Source organism: Prinia subflava, chromosome 9, assembly GCF_021018805.1.
Source record: "Prinia subflava isolate CZ2003 ecotype Zambia chromosome 9, Cam_Psub_1.2, whole genome shotgun sequence".
Taxonomy (NCBI): domain Eukaryota; kingdom Metazoa; phylum Chordata; class Aves; order Passeriformes; family Cisticolidae; genus Prinia; species Prinia subflava.
Window position 1 is genome coordinate 6,513,231 of NC_086255.1, and position 21,908 is coordinate 6,535,138.

Sequence of the window (21,908 nt, forward strand, 5' to 3'; positions counted from 1 at the left end):
GTTTAGATCTCAGTGATTGTTTGAGCAAGAATTGTTATCTTTGGATTTAATTGTTTTTGAAGATTTTCTTTCATGGTTTTGTCCCATCTCTCATTGATCTAATGGGAACTTTTAATTGCCACATCTTCCCAAGACAAGGAGTATCTACAGCTTAATTATATGTTGTGTGAAGGACCATTTTCTCTTCTTTCTGTTTCTTTTCTTAAGCCTGTCACACGTGGGATTCATTTGTCAGCCCAAGCTCTCATAGTGAGAGATGTTTGAAAATCATTCCATCACTCCTTGTTTCCCTTCTCTGAGCCCTGGTAATTTTATACATCTCTCCATCAGCCTCTCACCTCTTTCCAGACTAGAGAGCTGCTGTACATGTCCTGTGTGGAAGTTGTTCCCTGTCTTTCTTCATCCTTTACCCTGGGCTATAACTTTTTTCCAAATTTACATATCCTTTGGGAGGTGAAGGACCAGAGCGGTGCACAATATTCAAGACTCACATGCATTATTGGTTTATAGAGGGTAATGCTTATGTGATTTGTTCCCTCTCCTTCTACAAAATCGATTTTTATCCTCCTTAACTGACAGGTTCAATAGGAAAGAAAGCTGTTTACTGCCATCCCTTGGCCATAAATAGAATGATTTGGTGCAGAATCCCTATTGTAAATCCAGCCAAAATTCCCCTAAATCCATAAAGTAAATGGTAAGGTATTAAGATGCCATGCCAATGAGAAATATATAGGGCATAAATTCACAATTAACTGCTCTCCATAAATGAGATCCCACTGATATGCCAGAAACAAATTGAATTACATGAAGACCAGTTATTAAAAATGCTGATGGGTGTAGAATATCACAAGGAAAACCTTGAGGGGCAGGAAGTGCAGTTATCTGGTCCAAAGCCCACAATATCATGCAAGTCCTTTCTTTGATTTCTGAGAACTTTGACATTGTACCAAAGTTCTACACTGATTTTTAATCTGAAGACACAAAATCAAGTAATATGAGAGCAATGATATGAATGGAAGGACTTTCTCCATAAGGCAAAAATCACAGCAAACATGAGTTAACCAAAGTTTCTTCCAGCTTCTGTAGTTTTTATTTTTATAAAACATTTTCTATCAGTCATTATATATCTTGCATATCATCAATGCTTAATTGCATCTAATTATTAATAAAGACTGAATACAAATTGTCATATACATGGAGTGCAACAGACATAAGATGGCATGTAAATATTCTGAAAATCTCAGCTCCAACTGGTAAATTTGCTAATGGAGAATATTGTACATTCTGTAATAATCAAGCATTTTTTATTATTTAGAGATTTTCATATTAAGTGGGCATGCATATCATCTACAAGTTAAAAGGTATTTAATTAAAGTTAGTGGTTTCTTTGATATGAATTATATATTTTTTTCTAAATTACTGGTTTTAATGAAAAGCTATTATAGACAATTCAATTTATTAATAATATAAGTATATAAGCAAAATCTTGAAGAAACAATGATATTCTCATCCTAATGTGCTGTATAATTATACAAGTACAGGATCCTCCCCACATCCCAGTGGAACAGGTGGGCTTTTCCTTCTGCAGGTGCCAGGGAGCTCCCAGAGGTCCAGAGTGAAATGTGGGTGAGGAGTGGGGACCTTGGGGTGGGTGTTCAACCTGTGCTTCTTTAACAGCAGAGACGTGGAGCATCCCCCCAGGGCTGCAGCCACTCCAGGTCTGCTGTGTGCCCTCCCAGACACCAGCACGGAGCAGAACCTGCCACAAGCACACACTGACTCCAGGCTGAGTACACACATCACGGATCATGGTGGAGCAGGAGTGGTTTCAGCCCTGAACAGATGAGCAGTTCTCTGTCCGGCTTCTGGACAGGTGACAGATGGAAAAATGCGGTGTCCTTCCTTTGCCTGGAACATTTCCCTGGTGCAAGGGGTGATGTTTGCCACACACAGCAGCTGGATCTGTGCCTCTCCTCCCCAGCTCTGATGATGATGAGCAGATGGCAGCAGCAGGGTGTCACAGCTCAGGACAGACAGACACAGCTGGCCCTGCAGAGAAGGTGGCAGCTCAGGGCCTTCCAGGAGATCTGTGCCTTGTTTGGACAAAATTCTGAATACAAAATACTGAAAACAGAATTCCTGAATTGGCTTGCAGCAGGAGAGGGGACAGAAAGGCTGCAGCAAGTCAAAGCTTTGCAAAATATGTCAGGGAGAGCCTTCAGCTTCTTCATCATGCAGCATCTTTGATTGTTTAGGAGAAGGGACCCCTTTGGAAAGTACTCCCTGGAGATGCCTTCACCAAACGCCTCCAGAGGTATTCAGCCATTTCACAGTCATTTCTCAGAGGAAATCAGATTAAAATGTGGCACCTGCCAGCCCAAGGCAGAAATGCACAGAAACAATTTCATCTCATTGCAGTGGCCAGTGCTGACAAGGGAAGGAGAAACGAGTGCTCTTATTTTGGATAGATCTTCTTTGATGGCATATTTTTCTCTGCACAAAATGAAATCACCTTTTTATACAGAACTATTAAGCGGTCTTGGCCCAGCTTAAAAGCAATGAAGACAATTTCCATGCCAATCATGATGTAGAGGGAAAAAAACAAGAAAAACTTGGGGTGTTCCAGTTTTGTATCTCCAAATCCAATAGTGGTCAAGGTGATAAAGCAGAAATAAAAGGCTTCCTGAAAATCCATATTTTTTTCCCAGTTTGGAAGAATAGCAGCTGCACAGGAGATGTACACGAAGATAACGAGCACCATCAGTACAATGGGCACGTCTAACTTCTCTAACTCTTTTCCTATTTTGTCGAAATTCTCAATTACCCTGGACACCGGCTTTTCCCTGGCTAGCTCAGGACACGAGCTCCACCTCTCCATGCTCCTGTTTCTTGCTGGTGGTGTGTTTTTGCTCTCCCTGGCAATTAGCATTTCAAACAGCTCCACGTTGCGATATTTGGCCGGCCTCCGTTTGGCGCCCGACTGACTCCTCAGCACCTCCACAATGGTCAGGGGCTCGTTGATGACTATTTTAGACTGTGCCCTGGATTTCAGCTCATGCCTTTTGCTGCACGTGGATCCAGAAAAGAGTTTAGAGGCAAGAATTTTTGACTGTAGTTTCCTGAACTCGTTGTAGGACTTGGATAAGACGGTGGCAAGGATGTCTCCCATGTCTGTCAGGACCAGGAACATCAGAGGGATCCCAAATAAAGCATACAACATACAGAGGTACTTCCCAGCCCGTGTCACAGGGTAGGTATTGCCATAACCTTGAACAAGAAGGGGAAGGGAAGAGAAAGAGAGAGATGTGATACATAACACTGGAGCAGAAGATATGCCCTTTCCCTAAATCCAATTAGGGTATTTATATTTCCTTCCTCTAACATATTGGATATGAAACTCAAACTGTAAGTCAGTGCTTTTCCATTATAGTGGGAGAAAACACTGGTATTATAGTAACTGTATTAAATGTTAACAACCATTTTCCTCCTCATCCTTCAGAAGACATCCTTCATAAAACATCCCCTATCGAAAGTTCTTGGCTGCTGTTTGTTCCAGGAAATATTCACAGGGCTGAGGATTTCGGTCACATCCCCAGCGTGTCTCTGACCACCCAGATTTCTGTCTTCAAACTGCAAGAAGCTGAGTTGGAACAGTCACCTAAGAGATGAGGGTCTGAGCTGAGACACAGCACACAAGAGCTCTGAGTGAGTACATCAGCTCTGACTCTGTTCCTTGTGGAGGATAAGCTCTTTTTTAAGGTTCAGCTTTTCTTTTACAGTAAAATGCATACCCATGCTGGGATTTGAGTACATCCTACTGCAGTGGAGAAATGTCTTTGCAATTTGATACAATGCTGTGGGAATATTTCCCATCCAGCTTTGATTATGACAAATTTGGATAGACAGTGCCTGTACTTGCCAGCATTTGAGAAAGATTAACAAAGGGATAAAAGTAGCTTTGGGAGTTGTATTTAGCAATGCAGAGGGAGCCAAAATCAGAGCAGATGTTTCTATTTGATCTAGGTCCTCCTTTGAAATATGAAGTCAGACTGAAAGATTTCAAAGGTGTGACTTAAACACTATCATGTGCTGTTAACCCAGAGAAATGTGAACGCCGTGGTTAATTACAGAACCACAGATTAACAAAGCTGGATTAGACATAAATACCTCAGAAGCAATTGAAAGACAATATATGCATTATGAATTACCTTTTCCAGAGAAGAAAACATTACCCAAGAGGACACACAACAGCGGGAAGGATAAGGTTTGACTGAAAAATGGAGATTTCTTTTTAGTTCAATAGTCCTGTGCACTTCATATATGAATAGATATTATAGTACACATGCAATGATGCAGTTAATTTGTGTGTACCATCACTAGTTACTAAATTCTGACTTGTTTCTGTGACTCAGCTATCCCTCTGCAGTCTGTGTTTGCAGAACCAGTTGCAGACTCATCATCAATACTCAGGGGAAAAATTCAAGGGGGTTTGGGCTTTGGGTTTAAAAGGGATGTTTTTGTTTGTTTGCTTGGTTGGTTGGTTGCTTAGGGTGGTTTTAATTCTCTGGAAGAAATGCATTAGAGAAAGCAGCAATAGGAATTGATTCTGAGGAGTGTTACTTTACCTCTGTACTTACCCACAGTTGTGAAAACTGTGCAGCAAAAAAAGAGAGAGCCAAAGAAACTCCACCTCTCTTCTGGATTGATGAACCAGACTGGGTCAGCGGTGTTGAAAAGCTCACGGATGTCGTCCTTAAACATCTTGTCATTTTCTGTCACATTATCTGTCACAGCCACGGCAGGAGGCACAGTGAGTGTTTGCAGACCACCACTCTGGGAGCAGCCTGCCTCTTACCCCAGTGAAATACACTCCAGCTGAGGATTTGCTCATATTCTCTTAAAAGATAAAAAATATTCACCTTCTCACCCTCCCCCTTCAAGCTCTTCACCCCCACTTCTGAAAAAATCGGGTGGGTTCAGTGGTTTTGGTGAATAAAAATACAAGGAACAAATTACATTAATAGAAAGATGCAGGACAAGATGGTTGAATAATCAGCTTCCAGCCTGAATGTCCTGATTAATTTTGGACTTCCCAGGAGATGAGTCTCCTTTTGACCCAAAGACACTAAGAAACGTGGGGTCAGCAGTAGGGAACCAACATGAACCTCTTGGATGTCACTGCCCAGTGCCCTGCTGTGAATCCCAGAGCCTGCAACCCTTATTCCTCCTCCCCGTGGCTGAGCCTTGCTTGAAAGGACATTATTTACATTTTTTTAATTGTCCCAAACTGATCACTGTGTCAGCACAGCTACCTGAGTGAAGCTCTAAGCCCATGTACAAGCTCTGTCACAAACCCAGGAGGATTTCTAACCCCTCTTTTCTTTTCCAAAGTTTTTCCAACCAGCATCCCTGGGTCTGGGGTGCAGAACTGCACCCGTCTCCCTCTGAGCATCCCATCACCAGAGGGCTGCTAGGGAAGCTCAGAGCAGGGAAGAGGGAGCTGGAGAAACTTTCTGAGGGAGAGATTCATCCCCCAGCAAACTGCAGAAAACACCACAGGAGTCTCAGCTGCTCATTAAGAACCTGGGCAAAAGGTAACCTGGGCAAAAGGGAGAACACAAGCAACTCAGGAAAAGTCTTTGCAGGCAGGAACACAAGGACTGGGGAAGCTTGCAGTCAAAAATTGCAGCTAAAGGAGAAAACTGCAGTCATTAGCTAGGCAGAGGGAAAATCCTGTTTGCACGGTCAGCTGTCAGTATCTTAAAAGTCTTCAAAAGCAAAAAAAAGAACTCATTCAAAAAGCAAGAGAAGGGGTAGCTCCCTGAACAGTTAAGTCATTTTGAAATTCCAGTACATACCTGATAACTTTCTGGCGAGGAAGGTCAAATTCTGCAGAAATATTCTGTATTCTTCATTTACAGTGACCTCCCGGGTACCTTCAATGTGGGAAAACATGAGAGCCCCAAGAAAAGCATAGATGACAAGAGACAGAATGAAGCAGGCATGAGGAAACACTGCCCAAAATATTTTTTTACATGTCGTTTTACCTCGCAGAGGCTGTGATGTTGTTGCCATCCTGAGCTCGTTCTATGGTTTGTTTGTTTGTTTGTTTTAATATATAATTTTGTGGAGAAGACACAGCTTTTAGAAAGAAAGATGAGGATGTAAAAGCTTTTGCAGCCAAGAAAAGCTTCTGCTGTGAAAACAGGGATTGTTCTGCCTCAGGCTTTCAGATCACATGTCTTTATAAGTGAAGATTGCACTACAGTCCCCACGGAAAAGGAGCACAACTGATCAAGCCCTGAAATCCTTCTCAGGTGACGCCACGCCGCTCTGTCCCTGAATTACTATTGATCAGCCACACTGTAATGCACATGGATTACCAGCTCCTGTGGGCTTCCACTGGAGCCAGCTCCTGCTTAAAGTCCCTTCTCCTGAGCAGGAGTTTCCCATTGATAGAGCAGAAACACTTCCAGCACCCAGCAGGGAAAATGCACGCTGTAAGGGATGGAGCTCTTTAAAGATTTCCCCCAGAAACAAACAGGAAAATTTAAAATTAATCAAAAGAAGGGGATGGCACTAATTGTAACCCCTGGGCAGACCGTAGAACAATTAATTTCTCTTTCAGAGAGTTTACAGAACTTTCTATATCACTCAGTCTTTGAAAAGAGGGTCTTTTGAATTTTAAATTCTTTTTCTCCCAAGAAGAAATAAAATAAAAAGAGTCAAAAAGGTTTTTCATAGTTCTCACTTGAATAAAATCTTCCTGTACAAATAGAAGGTTCGATTATGAAATTCCCACTGACCTTAGTAAGTCGAAACTTGCAAGATTCAGTTCAGGGCTAGTGATTTTTGCAAACTCTATCCAACTTTTAAAATAAAGCCTTTCTTTTCATCCTTCACTCTGAAACACTTGTAGCAACAAGCAGTACCACTGCCCTTTGTAATTTTTGTAGTGGTAGTAAGAGGAGTTGGACTTTACAGAAAGAGGTGTTAAATATTTCATCTCCAGGCATCTTTCATTAAAAATTGAAACAGTCTTGTGCATCCAAGATCTGCTGAGCTGTATATATGGAACATGTCCACACGTCCACACAGAAATCCTACATGCTTACAATGATTTCTTCTAGCTCAAACTCTCAGCAAATTCCATCAGAAGATAGTTTATGTTCATCAGCCTGCAAGTCTCCACTATAAAAAATGAGACTTGTAGGGCTAAGACAAAAATAAATCTGTGTGCTTGATATTTTTCTGGTTACCTGCCTTGTTGGCTCAGTCTTGCTTTTTGGCAATAGATCCATAAATCTTTTTTTTGCAGTCAATCTCTGTTTTATTTTTTACCCCCACTGACCTGAAACACAGGGTTAAAAACTGCTGATGTTCATAATTCAAAAGCAACAGGACTTCCTGAGAGGTCGTGCTTGGAGGTTTGCACAGGGGCTTGGTGTCCTTTCTGCTGGGAATTGCTGCAATAGAGACTCAAACATTGGACAGCTCTGTACACGTGCAGGGGTTGCACACCCCTGGAGGAGCCAACGTGGCTCTGCCACCCTGCTCTCAACCAGCACAGCTAAAAACTGGGAAAATTCCAAAGGCAACAAGGATGGCTGAAGGTGTGGAGAGCTTTCAAACAAAGAATGACTGAGCAGTCGTTGGCCAGGGAGGAAAATTTGTGACTGAGGAATGATATCCCAGCAGTCTTCAGCCTCCCAGGTGTTCTGGAGAGAGCAGGTGAGGGATCAGCTCTCTGCAGCCTCTTCAGGAGGCAGAATTGAGGGCTATCAAAAGAAGCAAGCAGAAATCTGCTTCAAAACAAAACAGGATTGTTTCTCACATAGCTGGAAAAGTCTTTGCCAAAGGATGTTGCGTTTCCATACATGAAAGAGAATGGAGAGATGTTTAGAAGAGCAGTCATTAATACTGGCTACAAACCACGCAGGGCTCAATAACCCCCCCTAAACTCAAAATAGCTTCCAGCTGTAAAAATAAGAGGGGCTACTGGGCCAAATGGGCCCCTGTCTGAGGCAACATATTCACATTGATATTCTAAAAAAGGTTTTCACTGACCAGTATGGTAATTCTGATACAATTTGCCCTGCACAGTTTTTCATCCACAACTCAGATATAAACATCTTTCCTACAAAGTGCTTTAAAATCTTCTCAGCCTCCTCCTACACATGGTACTGCAAAGTATTTAGCAATTCCCAGGAGCTTCTCAGCCATTTGCAGCATCAGGCTCTGAGCTTGTGACAACAAGAAAATTTAATAAAAATAAAACCAGAAATGATTTTTACATTATTTGCCTAATCTAAACCATTTCCCACTACTGCAGTATTACATATTTGAACTTAGTTGCTTAAAAGCAAATCCCACTAACCACAAGTTATTCCAAATTGAGTTACTGGTACTTGTATTGAGAGAGATTTTTGCAATACACATTTCCTATTCACATTAATGGACAGCAAACCTGCACTTGTCCCAAATTCCATTTCTTTGATTAGGGCAAATATGAGTGCTCTGTAAGGTGCTGCTTGAAAGGGAATCTTTTGACCACAGCTGCAAGGTTAAATAATTCCAGTAAAAATATACTTACAGTGAAATTGCTATTTTATCAGATATTTCTGGATTACATAGGTTAAACCTAGAAGGTCGTTGTTAGGGCAGGGAGAAATGTTTTTCAATAATCAGTAAAAATCTCCCTGCATTAAATCATCTGCTGTGTTGCCCAAGACCTGCTGTGTTACCTCCTCTGTGAAACACCACTGGATTCACCATTCTGTACTGACAAAGAGTGTAATGTCATCCTTTTTTTAGAGAAAATCAAAGTGACTTGAAAGATGGCAGTGTTTTTTATAAAATAAATGGCAATGGACTAAATGCTTTGCTTTTATTTACACCTGGCATTGATTCTGATGGGAATATTGTTTGATAGAGGACTGAGACCTCAGCCTGGCAGCATTTTAAGACAACAAGAACTAAAAATATTCTATTTGAGGTTGAATGTTAACAAGGATCATGGAAGAGTTGATCCATTGCCCTACTATAGGCCTCTGGAAAATATTTCCAGAATGCATTCATATACTTAAGCCCCCCCAAGAAAGCGAATATTTTGGTATAATGGGGATATCACCTCCAAGCACCCCAAAGCAGTGAAAAAGGAGTGGCAGCAGCAGTTGCATTAAGCAGTCTCAGGGCTGTGTGGATTTGATCCCAAGACACAAGGACACACCACCTGAGGCTGGCTGGGTGGGCTATGTCAGTGGAGTTTCACTTTCAGCATCCTCAGTGCTTCCAAAGGGCTCCTCCCACCCACAATGGTTATCCCAATCCCTGCAGCTCGGGGCTCTCTGTGGGATTTCAGCCCACACTGGGGCCCAGGAGCAGTGCTGGCCCCAGCCCAGCCCCAGCACAGACACAAGACATTTCTGCAGAGCCTGCCAGACGATCCATGCCAGCTTTTAAGGCACTCTGCAAATATTTTTCTCCTCACAACCCCATATTCCATATTCCCTTGGAATATGAATGCCCCTGACACCTCCTGTTCTTACCACTCACACCTCACACTGCTGGGATGGAGAGAGAAATGCATGAACTGGCTGTGAAGGGTGTGTTGGATACCCCAGGGAAGGTTTAGCTTTCTTTGTATCCATCTTTAAAAGTCTCAGCTTTTGCTTGAGTCGAGTGCTTGAGCTTGTAACCTCTGGGAATATTTGAGAGCACTCAGGACTAACATCCTGACACTGCACAGAATGCTAAGTGGATTCAAAGATGTCCAGGACTCTCAGCCTGAATAGGAGAATTTCCTATTTCAGTCTTTGTTCACACCAAAGTCAAGCAAGTGGTCCCATCATTTCACTGATGAGAGAACACTCTCAGCATGCCCCAGGACCAAGCAAGGCTTGGAGATTAGTTTCTGTTCCTCCTCTTTCAAGAGGAATGAAGTCACATAGTCAGAAAATACCTTTGATGGAATCTTTTTCACCTGGTAACAAAACACAGGACCAGTCTTTGTTCACTCAGGAGCTAACCAGCCACTTGATCCCCCCTCCCTCACCCCCAAATCATTGCCTGGGTGGAAAGACTTCATTTTGCTTTCCTCTTCCCCAAACCTGAGCAACCACAACAGCCTGGAAGGAGCAAAGCTGACCCCAAATGAGGAAATATTAGCCTTCCTCCCTCTGGAGCTGGGGACATCTTCTCTCTGCCAGAGCTTCAGGCAGCAGCCAGGGGTGCAGCTCATCTGGAGGGTTTGGCTGCTGCAAGGCTGAGGTTTCCTGCACAGCAGAGCTCTGTGTCAGACACTTCTGCTCCTGCTGCTCTCTGGAACATGTGGTAAGTCAGAACACACTTGGGGCTGGGAGGGGAAGCTGCTCTAGACAGACAACACTCTTCCAGACCTTCTCCAAAGGGCCACAAGGAAAACCATACGCTGGTGGATAGAGGGCAACAATTCTCAGTCAGGGTGGGTGCAAACAAAGCCACCTGACTGCTCATTTCTCGACTCCTTTGACTGCTGTGGCACCATTTCAGGGTGTTGTAATGAGCAGAAAGGTTGGTGTCACCACGAGTCACCAGCACCAGACCCCACGGTGCAGGAGCCCTGGGTTTCCAGATTAGCAGAGAGGATTACTGAGGTTCAGCTCCAAGCCTTATGCCAAGCCTTTACTGAGTTAATGTAGTGAACGTAATGCTGGTATAGTGGAGACTATCTCAGCACAGTAGCTCATTTTAAGGCAAACAAGCTCCCTGTAGAGAGATCAGAAAGCTGCTTCTTAGGAATTTAATTAACATTAGAGCATGTGAGATTATATGCTGCACGAAAGCTAAGCATCATGAGTCATGTCAACACAGCATTTATTTGTAATTCTGCACTTATTTGAACTGGCAAAAAAGCTCCACGTAGATTCAAGATGACAAGTCCACTTTGCTCTTTAAAAATGCTTTTTTTTAATTACTATTAAAGTGGCATCATATGTATATAGGAAGTTTGAAACAGGGGAATCTTAAATCCCGAATATGAGAACAAACTTTTAGCCATAAATACCCACCAGCATTCACGTGGGGCTGTCTCTGTGACTGGCACAGACCCTCTCAACTCTCAGCATGCAAAATATTAATGAAAAAAAAATGAATCCGTTGATCTTATTTCCAATGTCACATACAAGTTCAGCCAAAGAGAACAGGGATAAAAAGGTCTTCCTTTGCAGGCTGCAGTGTTGGCCAAGTATTAGAGATAACATCGAGGTCAGATGTGTATCTGGAAGAGCTCTGAGGTCATTAAGGACTGTAAATCCCCAAAGTATCCTGCTTACAGTATTTTCTACCCTAATCATCCTTGGCACTTTATAAACCACAGGCAGGAGTCTGTGAGATGCCCACAATCAGACACCTCTCTCTGCCTCCTCTCCCTGGCAATCAGACTGGGCACGGCGTCACATCAGTGGCTCAGAGTTTCTTGAGTGTCAGGCTAAATTTTCCATCACTTGTTTTCATCCCAATTTTCCTAATGACACTAAGCAATTTCTCTTCTCCTTTTGTGTCAAGTAATCTTAGAAGAGTTTTAACTCCATTATCCTACCACTCATTAGTCATTGTGGATTTGAGGGGTGGAAGACACTTTCACAGATGGGTGTGCCTTGGGACAACATTGAGTGGACACTTGTCTTCCAATTTCTTTCAATTCTGCTGATTTCCTTTAGTTCTGAGCTGGAATACATGAACTTTTCCAATCCTGTCCCACCCATTTCAGCTAATAAACCATTAATTGCTTACCCTTTGCAATGCTGGCCCTTAAAATGTTTCAGCTGTCTTGGGAAGAGCACTTAGATGCTTTTCAGTGAATCAGTAAACAACAATTTGCCACCTTAGTGGGGGATACCCTTTCAGGTTCTGGGCCCATGCAGCTTCAGCTCTTTAATGAGTTTAAGTCATAATTCCTGAATTATGTGATCCTGCCTGTGTTGATGAGTAAGGCCACACTACAAAAGCTCCTTCTACAAAATATTTTAGGTTGGGGAAAAAAATGCATGCAAAATTGCCCACCTTTTCTGGGGAACACCTTACAAAAATCGTGTGTGCACTGAAGTCTCTTCTTACGCTTTTCTCTACAAGGAAAAAATCCTTTTGCACTTCTAAGTGAGCCATCTGAGCCACAGACCCCAGTGCAATGAACCCTGTGGATTTACCCAGGGCACCCAGGCTGCAGGAAAAAGCCACCTAAAGGCACTGGCCTTCTCCAGGCTCCCGTGGGAGTCTGAGATGTGTGGGTGGGGCAGCTCAGCTGCAGGATGAATGTCAGCTCAGCCAGGGTTAATGTTTGAATCCAGCCAGCTGGTTGCATCGTATTCAGAGAAATGGGGCTTTAGGTTACAGCTTTTAGGGATTTATCATTTGTCTGAACAAAAGGACATCAGAAACACATCAGAAATGAAATGTTGAGCAGCTGAGAGATACAGCAGATTTTAGGTGAGCCCTGAAGGCAGTGCACACACGGAGGAGGAAGCAGGCAGGGCTGGCAGTGCTGGTCGTGAGGAGGAGCACAGCATCCTGACTCCCGCCCTCTTAGTGCAACAAGAGAGAAAGGGGGGATAGAGCACAGCAGCCAGGTCTCAACCAAAGGGTGTGTCCACATCCAGGGGTCTGGCTGGAAAACAAGGGCTCCCAAACAGTGGAGCTGCCAGCGACCTCAGCATGGAGCAAGACTCTTGACAAGATGCTCCATGGACACTGCTGCATCTCCTCATCCTTCCAGCCTGAAGGCTGATGGAAGGAGAACTGCAGCCACTCTGTGCTGTTCTCTTGCACATTCTTCAAGAGCTCCTGCTCAGCTCTAATCTTTACCCAACAGTCCCTGGCATCAGCTCACTTCAGCTGTTAGGTATCACACCAAACCTGCCAGGATTTCTTAGTCTGTATGCCATGACTTCCTTTTTCTTTCTTTCCAGAGGAAATATCTGATCACAACGCTCAATAATTTGTTGGAAAGCCACCCTTAACAGCTGTGTGAAGTGCTTGCCCCCAAACAGACCCATATCACATTACATTTGCAGACCTGGCTGGTGAACCACATCAGAGGCACAGCACAGAGCAAGGGCACAAACCCCATCCCCTCCTTCCAACATGTTGTGGGTCCCAGCTGGAAACACACAGTAAGTGCTTCAGTACACTCTGTCAGACCAGGACCCTCTCAACAAAATATTGATGCCATAACTGCATTGGCAAGATGTTCCCAGCCCAAATCTCCTGCTCTTCATCAGCAAAATCACTGCTCTAGAGCTCACCAAGCCAACAGATTGGCTTCAGTATTGCTGGTCAAATTCCTCCTGGATGCAGGAGCTCTGGACATAACTTAGGTTTGTTCCCAAATGCACAAGAGGGTTGCCAAAGGACAGAGAAGCCTCCTTTTGTTCTGAAATTTGGAACAAAATTTCAGCAAGGAGAACCTCTGAAGAGAGGTGCATAGAGCCTCTCCTCCTCCTTGCAGTCAGATGTTTACACAAGCAGAAGTACATTGGGAAACGCCTCTGCAGATTTGGATCTTTCTCTCCCTTCTGAGATGACCAGAATTTTTGTTCATTAATTTGAAACTGAGGTTGTCTGCAGTCCAACACTAATGGCAGAAATGTGCCATTTACACCAATTAAGCATTCAACTTAATGCCTTTATATAGCTGAATTGTAGCAGAATTTGGTCAGATTCTGCTTTCTTTTAAACTTGTGCAGCACAGTTTAATGGATATGAAAGCAGAATTAGCTGTGTCTTTGTTGTTTTGTTGGGTTTTTTTTATAGGTCATTGTAGACATTTTAGCTTTCTTGGGCTATAGCAGATTTCTGCACACAGTTTTTCTGGAGCCCAAAATGGATTGTGGCATAGCCAGAGGAATGGGTAAGCAGCCCAAAAACCCCTGTGTGAAGATAGGATAAGGGAGAATGATTTTAAGCTGAAGGAGGGTAAGTTTAAATCATATATTAGGGTGATTTTGTTTTTGTTTTTGTTTTTTGTGTATTTTTGTGGGGTTTTTTTGTGTGTTTGTGGGGTTTTTTGTTTGGTTTGGTTTGGTTTGGGATGGGTTTTTTGTGGTTTGTTTTGTTTTGTTTTTATTTTTGTTTTTCCTGTGAGGGTAGTTAGGCACTGAAACAGGCTGCCCAGGCAGTTGTGGATGCTCTGTCCAAAAAAAAAAAAGTTCAAGACCAGGCTGGATGTGGCTTTGAGCAACATGGTCTAGTGGAAGGTGTCCCTGCCCATGGCAGGAAAGTGGCAAGCAGCTGATCTCTAAGGTCCTTTTCAATCCAAACCACTCTATGATTCTATGAAGACATGCACCTTGGCAAAAAAGACCTCTTTTAGCAGATGACTGTTGCAAAGTGATTCCCAAAGAGCACGTCTGCAGTGTCCCCTGCCCTGCTGGGGAACAGCCACCCAGGGACAGGAGCAGGATCCACACGGGACAGGAGCAGGATCCACACGGGGACAGGAGCAGGATCCACACGGGGACAGGAGCAGGATCCACCCCGGGGCAGGAGCAGGATCCACCCCGGGGCAGGAGAAGGATCCATCCCGGGACAGGAGCAGGATCCACCCCGGGACAGGAGCAGGATCCACCCCGGGACAGGAGCAGGATCCACACGGGACAGGAGCAGGATCCACACGGGGACAGGAGCAGGATCCACACGGGGACAGGAGCAGGATCCACACGGGGACAGGAGCAGGATCCACACGGGGACAGGAGCAGGATCAGCCCTGCCCTACTCCTGCCCCCAGCTCTGCCCCCATCAGCGGCTGCTCGGGAAAGGGCGGGAGTGCACGGCAAGCTGGAGTGGTATTTCCCAGAATAGTCTTTTACCCTGCAGCGATTTGCAGTTCATGGACTTCCTGAGCCCAAGGCGGTGTCTCCGTGCAAGGAAATCATTTCCAAGCCCGTGAAAGACACAGGAGTTCATCGAGGGGTGGCACCTGCCGGGAAACGTGTCCGGGGGCCGGGCGGGCTCGGCGTGCTCGCTATCCACCTTCAGCGCTGTTTCCAGGAGGGATGGCTGGGATTTGCAGGGAGCAGGAGCAGGAGGGATGGATGCTCTGCTCAGCCGCCGCCAGTTCCGCCGCGCTGCCGCCAGAGAGAGCTCCGAGCCCGCGGCGAGCGCGGCCCGCCCGCAGCCGGAGCCGGGCGGCTCCCGGGGCTCCGGGACAGCGCCGGGGCTCAGGGACACCCAGCACCTCCGGCAGCTGCCCCCGGCCCGCCCGGCCTCTGAGCGTGTCCTCACCGTGAGCCCAACTCCCTCGGAAAGCGAGTCAGGAAACGCAAGAGGGATGGAGAGGGATTTTTGCAAGAGCGTGGAGTGACAGGACAAGGGGGAATGGCTTCAGACTGAGAGAGTGCAGGTTTAGACAGGATACCTGGGAAAAAATCCTTACTTTGAGGGCCGTGATGCACCAAAACACATTTCTCAGGAGAGTTGTGGATGCTCCATCCCCGTTAGAATTCAAGGCCAGGTTGTGTAAAGATCTGATGTAGTGGAAGGTGTCCCTGCCCATGGCAGGATTTTGGAACTTGCTGGTCTTTAAGGTTCCTTCCAGGCCAGGCAATGTTATGGTGCTAAGATTCTCTGCTCTCTTTTTCTCTAAGATTCCATCAGTGAGCACCCATGAATTCTTGGCACTAAATACCCACAAACATAAACAGAATCACTTGTGGCCTCCCTCACACATTGCTTTATGAATTACCACTCGAAGCACTGCCAGTGCTGGCTCAGCTGGCCAGGTGGATGTTCTGAGGGGGTCAAACTGCAGCAAGAGGACAGGCAGCAGCCTGGAATAATGAGATATTCTGGAGACACTGTGCCAGTGGTGTGCTCACCATTGCTCTCCTGGCTCCTTTTCTCTGAACACTTGTTTGCAGCACACCAAAGGGCAGCCCCTGGTTTTGCAGGCAACAGGGGGAAGAGAGAAATCTCCAGAGTTTTGCAAGTGTAGCTATGGTGAACAGCCTGCAGCTGCCCAGTTAGTTTGAGGAGTGTAATTTTAACCGTAGAAACCTGGAGTTTGTTATAACATTCCCCTGAATGTCATCTGGATCTCACTCACTCCTGCCTGATCTCTAAACTAGTGTGAGAGGGAAGGGGAACAGAGACATCAGGAGAGCCTTCCAGCTCTACCTCCCTTGCCAAGCTTAAGAGCCTCTCCTTTGGCATCCTCCTCTCCATCTCTCCCCACTGTCACACAGGATGTTCCCCTAAGCTGCCTCCCTGTCACACAGAGCTGGTGCCAGTGGTGGAGAAGCTCCCCCTTGTGCTGCTGCTTCAGCAGGGTTTCAGCTGCTGTTCCCCTCTGCCCTGGCATGCCTTGCTGGGCACACGAGAGTGGAACCCTGGTCACCTCTGAGGGAGAAGGATTCAGCTCTGCAATGATGATGAGCTCTGAGGAATCTGCATTCCAGGGTCCCTAAATTGGAGCATGGCTCTGTGCCTAAAGATGCATGAGAACCAGTGCAGTCCTTGCTGCCCCAGGAGCTAAACAGACTCAGCTGGTCCCCTCCAGTCCCACAGCCCCAGCCAAAATCACAGCTCCTGGGCCTGTTTCAAAACTATCAATGTCCCAGGCACCTGCTGGGATAAGCAACACACCTGGTTTCCTTCAGAATTCCCTCAACAGGGAGCCTTGTCTCTTCCCATCACTTGATTTTCACACATCTTCAAGCCAGCCCAGCAGACTGAAGGTTTATACCAGCACCCAGAGATAATTTGGGTGTTCCTGACACACCTGAAGAGCTCAGAGCCCTACCCATGGGTGACATTCATCCTCATACTATACCTGGTTTAGTCATCTCTAGCTCACTGGATATGCATAAACTTTCACCTTGAAGCCTCTTTAAACACTCCACAATGCCATTACTTCCTTGGCAAACTTCAAGCCCTTACAAGAAGACAAATCTTAGTCAGGGAATGTAAAGAAATCAAGTTACAGTTTTAAAATAGACTAGAGAATATATAGTCTTTCTGACAAGGGTCTCATTAGAGATTATCTGATCTCAACTGAATTTTTGACTTAGGGTATCCTTCCAATCACCTTCTGGCTGGGCCAAATCATTTTTTTGAGTATTCCTGTCCCATGGAAATTAAACCATGTAAAATGAAAGTTAATAATGCACAGTTTGTTTTCACACAGATGTAATATTTCATTAAGTACTCTTGGGATTTGGGAGTGAGTTTTAACACAGGATTCTCAAGCTAATCTAAATCAAATGGGAAAATATATCTGTCATTGTGGTAAAAACTCTGGAGGTGAAAAACTTTTTCTGAGTAGCACTTTCCTTTCTGCAGTCGCTTCTCTTGCCCGAAGATCAAATCTGCTTGTACTCCCTTTCCCTTAAGCCACTATTTCATTTACTTAGCAGAGATCCCAGGAGCACTCAGGAAACCAGGGCTGTCACAGATGGCAGCACCACAGCATCTCTCTTTGGAGCAGGCCCGCCTTACACCAGCTTGGCCAATGACTGGAAAGAGATCCTACCTCAAGCCAGGTGAGTGATCACTTTGGATGCCCTCTTAGCAAGCAAAATGAACGGGAGGTCTCCTTTTAACATCTGGGACTGAAAACTGGCCTGAGCTGCAGCACTGAGCAGTCAGTCCCTGGCAGGAGCTTGGCCAGGGGTTTGTGCCTGGGTTCTGCCAGAGGCTGTTGTGATAGCAACACCGGCTGGGACTGTCTCCATTTTGTCACACGTGTGTTGAGCCCCTTGGATTAACCTTTGCTTAATTACACACCTTGGACTAAATACTTTGGATGTGATGTGAGGGAATTTGGCTTACTCAGGTCTCTTTTTGCCCCATCCATCAATGGTGTCATCCCTGGCCCATGTAAACTCTAGAGGCTAAATGCAAAGACTGAACCTAAAAGTCACCAATGCAGCTGATGGGATTGCCTGTAACATATTTTTCAGCCTTAAAGTCTTTTCAGAAGTCCATAAAATATAGCATTTACTTGTGTATTTTTTCCAATAACAGTGCTAATTTGCCATCCCAGTTGTGCAGATTGTGCTGGGGCAAGAGGTGTTCTGATTATTTCCTTTGTTTACAGTATTAGATTTAAACTATTGTTGATGTTATTGTTCTTATTTGTAACGTGTTCACCTCACTAGGACAGTAATTGTGTCAAGCAAGTTGGAGTCCAATCTGCAGAGCTGAATATTCAGAACTGCAAAAGAAAAGCTCCAATTTTTCAAGCAGTGGGCATATTACTCCTCCATTTGGATTATTAAATTCTAATTATAGCCTGTTGATCCAGTTACAATGTTGTTTGTAAATCTAAATACAGTTCTCTAAATCCTGCCTTTTATTTCTTAACCTGTTGATGCTTAGTAAAAAACACCGGTGTGCCTAATAGAGCAGGTGGAGCTTAGCTTGTTTGTGAGCAAGCTCTTTTTTCCTCATCTGTATTCCTTTGGATGTGTTTAGGAATGAGTGCTTGACATCAGCAAGAGCCATAACCAAAGCACTTCACATAACGCCTCGGTACCTGTGGACTCAGTAGAGCTGGGGTCAGGAAGAAATTTTCCATTAGGTAACACTGGTGAGGATTCCCAGGTTTTTTGGGAGGAGGGGAAAGGCAGCTGGGTTTGGGTTCTCTGCTCTTCGGGCAGTGACCCAAGGTCTTCTGGAAATGGAACCTTAACCATTCCCTCTTACACAGACAATTCTTTTAGTTCCTTCTCTTCTTTTCATGCAAGGTTTTCTGCCCTTGCAAGCCCTTTTCTTTCCTCTGTCTTCATGAATATTAAATGCAAGGAAAGCAGAGAAGCCCAAGCCAAGTGGTGTGAGCAGCAATGGTTCCCAGGGACTGCTGCATTTTGTGTGGCTGAAAAGTCTCCACAGCTCTGAGCTGTGAGTGTGCCTGCAGTATCCTCCCTCACCTGGAAAAGTGGAGAAGTTTTGAGTAAGAAACTACCATGATGGGTGATTGCCTGAGTCCATAAACCATACTTCCATCTCAACCTTATTTTTGGTTCCAAGTCTTCTTTTTAAGCTCCAGCCCCCTCGTGTGCTCACAAGCAGCCAGCACAGGGTTTTAGCCAGGCTTCTCACTGACCTGCTGAGGTGCCAGCTGTGGCTTGACTGCTGGGCATGGAAACCACCAGGTCCCACTCGGGACTGCCACTAAGGCTGGGAGAGCTCCTCCCTGAGCCAGGCACAGCTCCAGGCAGGGAAGCACAGCCCTGTCACAATAGTGGGAAGGGCTAGGAAGGAATTGTGGATATTTTGACAGGTGGTGTTGGGGAATTAACCCAATTTCTCCTTTTATCCTTGTCACTCAGAATCCCCTGGGGAAGGAAGGGAGGGAGCTGCCCTTCCTGATAGGAATTAAAGTGAAGGTCTCCTAGAGATTTTCTACTGAGGTCTCCACCCATGAGCACTTTAACAGGAATTTGGGATACAGATGCCCAAAAAATAGACAGCTCCAGCAGGTACCACTCTTCCTGTTGATCCTTTCCCATGGGTACCATGGGGAGAGTCACTAGGATACAGGTGGGGGGGGTGGAAGGTAAAGGGCTTCATCCCCTTGAAACAGCACCTGAGCTTGGCCTGGGCAAGCGAGGAGCAAGGAGTGAAAGAATTGAAAGACATTGCAACATTCCAACAGCCAGGATGGGGATGGAATGGGGGACAGGGGGAGGCAGCTGGGGAGCTGAATGCTCACATACACACATTTCCACGCTGAAATGTGCAAGGCAGGGTGGTGCTCCCTGCTGGGGGGAAAAGTGTTGTTTCCTTGCAAAGCCCAGTGGATCAGCTAAGAGGACACAGTCTCCAAGCTGTGGGAAAGGCCTGCTTGCAGCTCTGCTTGATCTCTGTGTCCTCCTGGGTGGGGGCAAGAGGGTTGCATCTCCTTCAAGCTGTCACTGAACCCTGACAGTGCCCCCATGAAGGTGTGAAGGAAACTTTTCACTTCTCAGATGGCTGTGACCAATGGGAACAAAATTATTAAGCCCAGGAGCTCTGCCAGGGAAGAGACGAGTTGGGCTGGGGGAGAGCAAGGGCGCTGCTTCTGCTGCAAGGAATGAGGCAGCAAATCCACTTCTCTAGCCAAGCAGAGTGCAGCATGGTACCCTCACTGCTGGGAGTGAGGGCTGGCTGGGGCAAAAGGCTCTTCTTGACCTTCTGCTGGATCTCTTGGCTTCATCCCTCCTGGAACAGCCTCCTTCCCCCACCCTTAGTATGCATGCACTGGGGAGAAAGAGGCTTTTCCTGCATTTAGACGTTCCTAGCAACCAGAGACCTGCAGAAGATGCCCTGAGAGGTGAGGGAAGGAGCCTCGCTCTGCCCAAGGGAGAGGCACTCGTGCAGCTCCAGTAAAAACTCACTGCTATGCCTGAGCAAGAGAGTTTCTAAGGATTCCTGAAAGCCAGAGGGAGAGGATGCAACCCCTGGGATGTCGTGCTGCCTCTCGCCCTCTGCGCTCCCCGCCGTGGGGTGAAGGTGCTGCGCCGTCCCAGCCCGCAGCATCCGCCGGGAGCGCCGAACGCCGCGGGCGAGCCGGGCTGGGGGGACATGGAGGGAGGCAGAGAGGGTGAGAGCAGGGAGCAGCAACCTGCGTGTCACCCCTGCCTCACGGACAGAACGTGGGAGAGGGAGAGGGGGAAGGCGCCGAGTCCGCGGCTCTCGTCCGGCATTCCCGCGGAGCCAGGGCGCCCTGGACGGGCCCGGCGTGAGCGCCCTCCGGGCTGGGGCCGCCTGAGCCCCGGCCGGTCGCGGCGGGGGCCCGAGAGCCTTCACCCTTCGGGGGCTCCGAGCCCCCTGTGCCGGCCGTGCTGCGGCTCTGAGCCGCACCTGCCCCTCGCAAGGGCCGGGGCTCTCCGCTTTGGCTCCCTCACTTTGAGTTTTCCAGCTCTGAGGGTTGGGAGAGGGCGCAAGGGTGGATTTGGTGCCTCGCTCGCTGCTGGTTGTACCGGGAGAGGCGCGGAGCCGCGGGCGGCTCTGGATGCACCGGCACCGGCTCCTGGGGATGCTCCCGCTCCGGGCACCCCCGGCCCGGCCCCGATGCGTGCCCGGCCCCGGTGTGTGCCCGGCCCCGATGCGTGCCCGGCCCCGGTGTGTGCCGCAGATGCGAGGGATGCCCGTCCGCCCGAGTCTGGGGAGAAAACAGAGAAAATAAATGGAAACCGCCCCTCCTGGTCGCGCTCACCCTGGCTGGGCAGCAGCGGCTCCACCGCCGGCGGAGCGGGGACGGGAGGATGGAGCGGGGCTGCTCCTGCCGGGGCTGCCGGCTCGCAGCTCTCCCCTGGTAACCACTGCCTGCCCAGAAAGCACTCACGAAGCTGCCTTTGGGGACAGGCTGTGCTAAGCGCCTGTGGGGAGCGGAACTGTTTATTCCGGGTTTCAAAACCACCTGTAAAATAACAGAAAAGGTGGGCGAAGCTCCTCTCTAAAATCCTGGAAACAAAAGGCCCTTCCCAGGGTCCGGGCCAGCGCCCGGGCTGTGCCTGCGCTCTCACCCGGCCCCGAGCACGGCACCATCGAACTCTGGAATTGGCACAAATAAATTATCCGCAGCATCTGTTGGCGCGATTTTTTAATAAAAGTTTTCCTTCCTCCACACGAAAGCTTTTTGGTTATTCCGTTCGATTATCCTCTGCCACGCTCCCTGTGTTGCTGTGGTACCCAAACACCGTCGACGACAGAAAAGAAAACAATTTTACCGAGAAAATGTGAGGAAAAGAAAAATTCAGTATTTTTTGCTTTTCAGAAACCAGCCCTGACACAGGCTATGAAAAAAGAAAAAATAAATAAGGCAAACTCAAATCTTTCAAAATCGTTTCTCATTTGAGGTAGAATTCGACCAATCATTACAGGGAAAGAGTTTAAAGCAATCGGCAAACTGTCAAATTTTTTTTAAAATAAATGAAAATCCGTTTAATTGT

General features: G+C 46.5%; 1 protein-coding gene across 1 annotated transcript; it reads right to left on the reverse strand.

Moving 5' to 3' along the window:
- Nucleotides 1–2,455: 2,455 nt before the first annotated feature.
- On the reverse strand, nt 2,456–6,075 carry KCNK18 (potassium two pore domain channel subfamily K member 18). Its single transcript, XM_063406427.1, has 3 exons — nt 5,859–6,075; nt 4,638–4,784; nt 2,456–3,267 (listed from the first exon to the last, which is right to left on the reverse strand). Exons 1-3 carry the CDS (start codon nt 6,073–6,075, stop codon nt 2,456–2,458), a joined length of 1,176 nt encoding a protein of 391 aa, XP_063262497.1.
- Nucleotides 6,076–21,908: the final 15,833 nt, after the last annotated feature.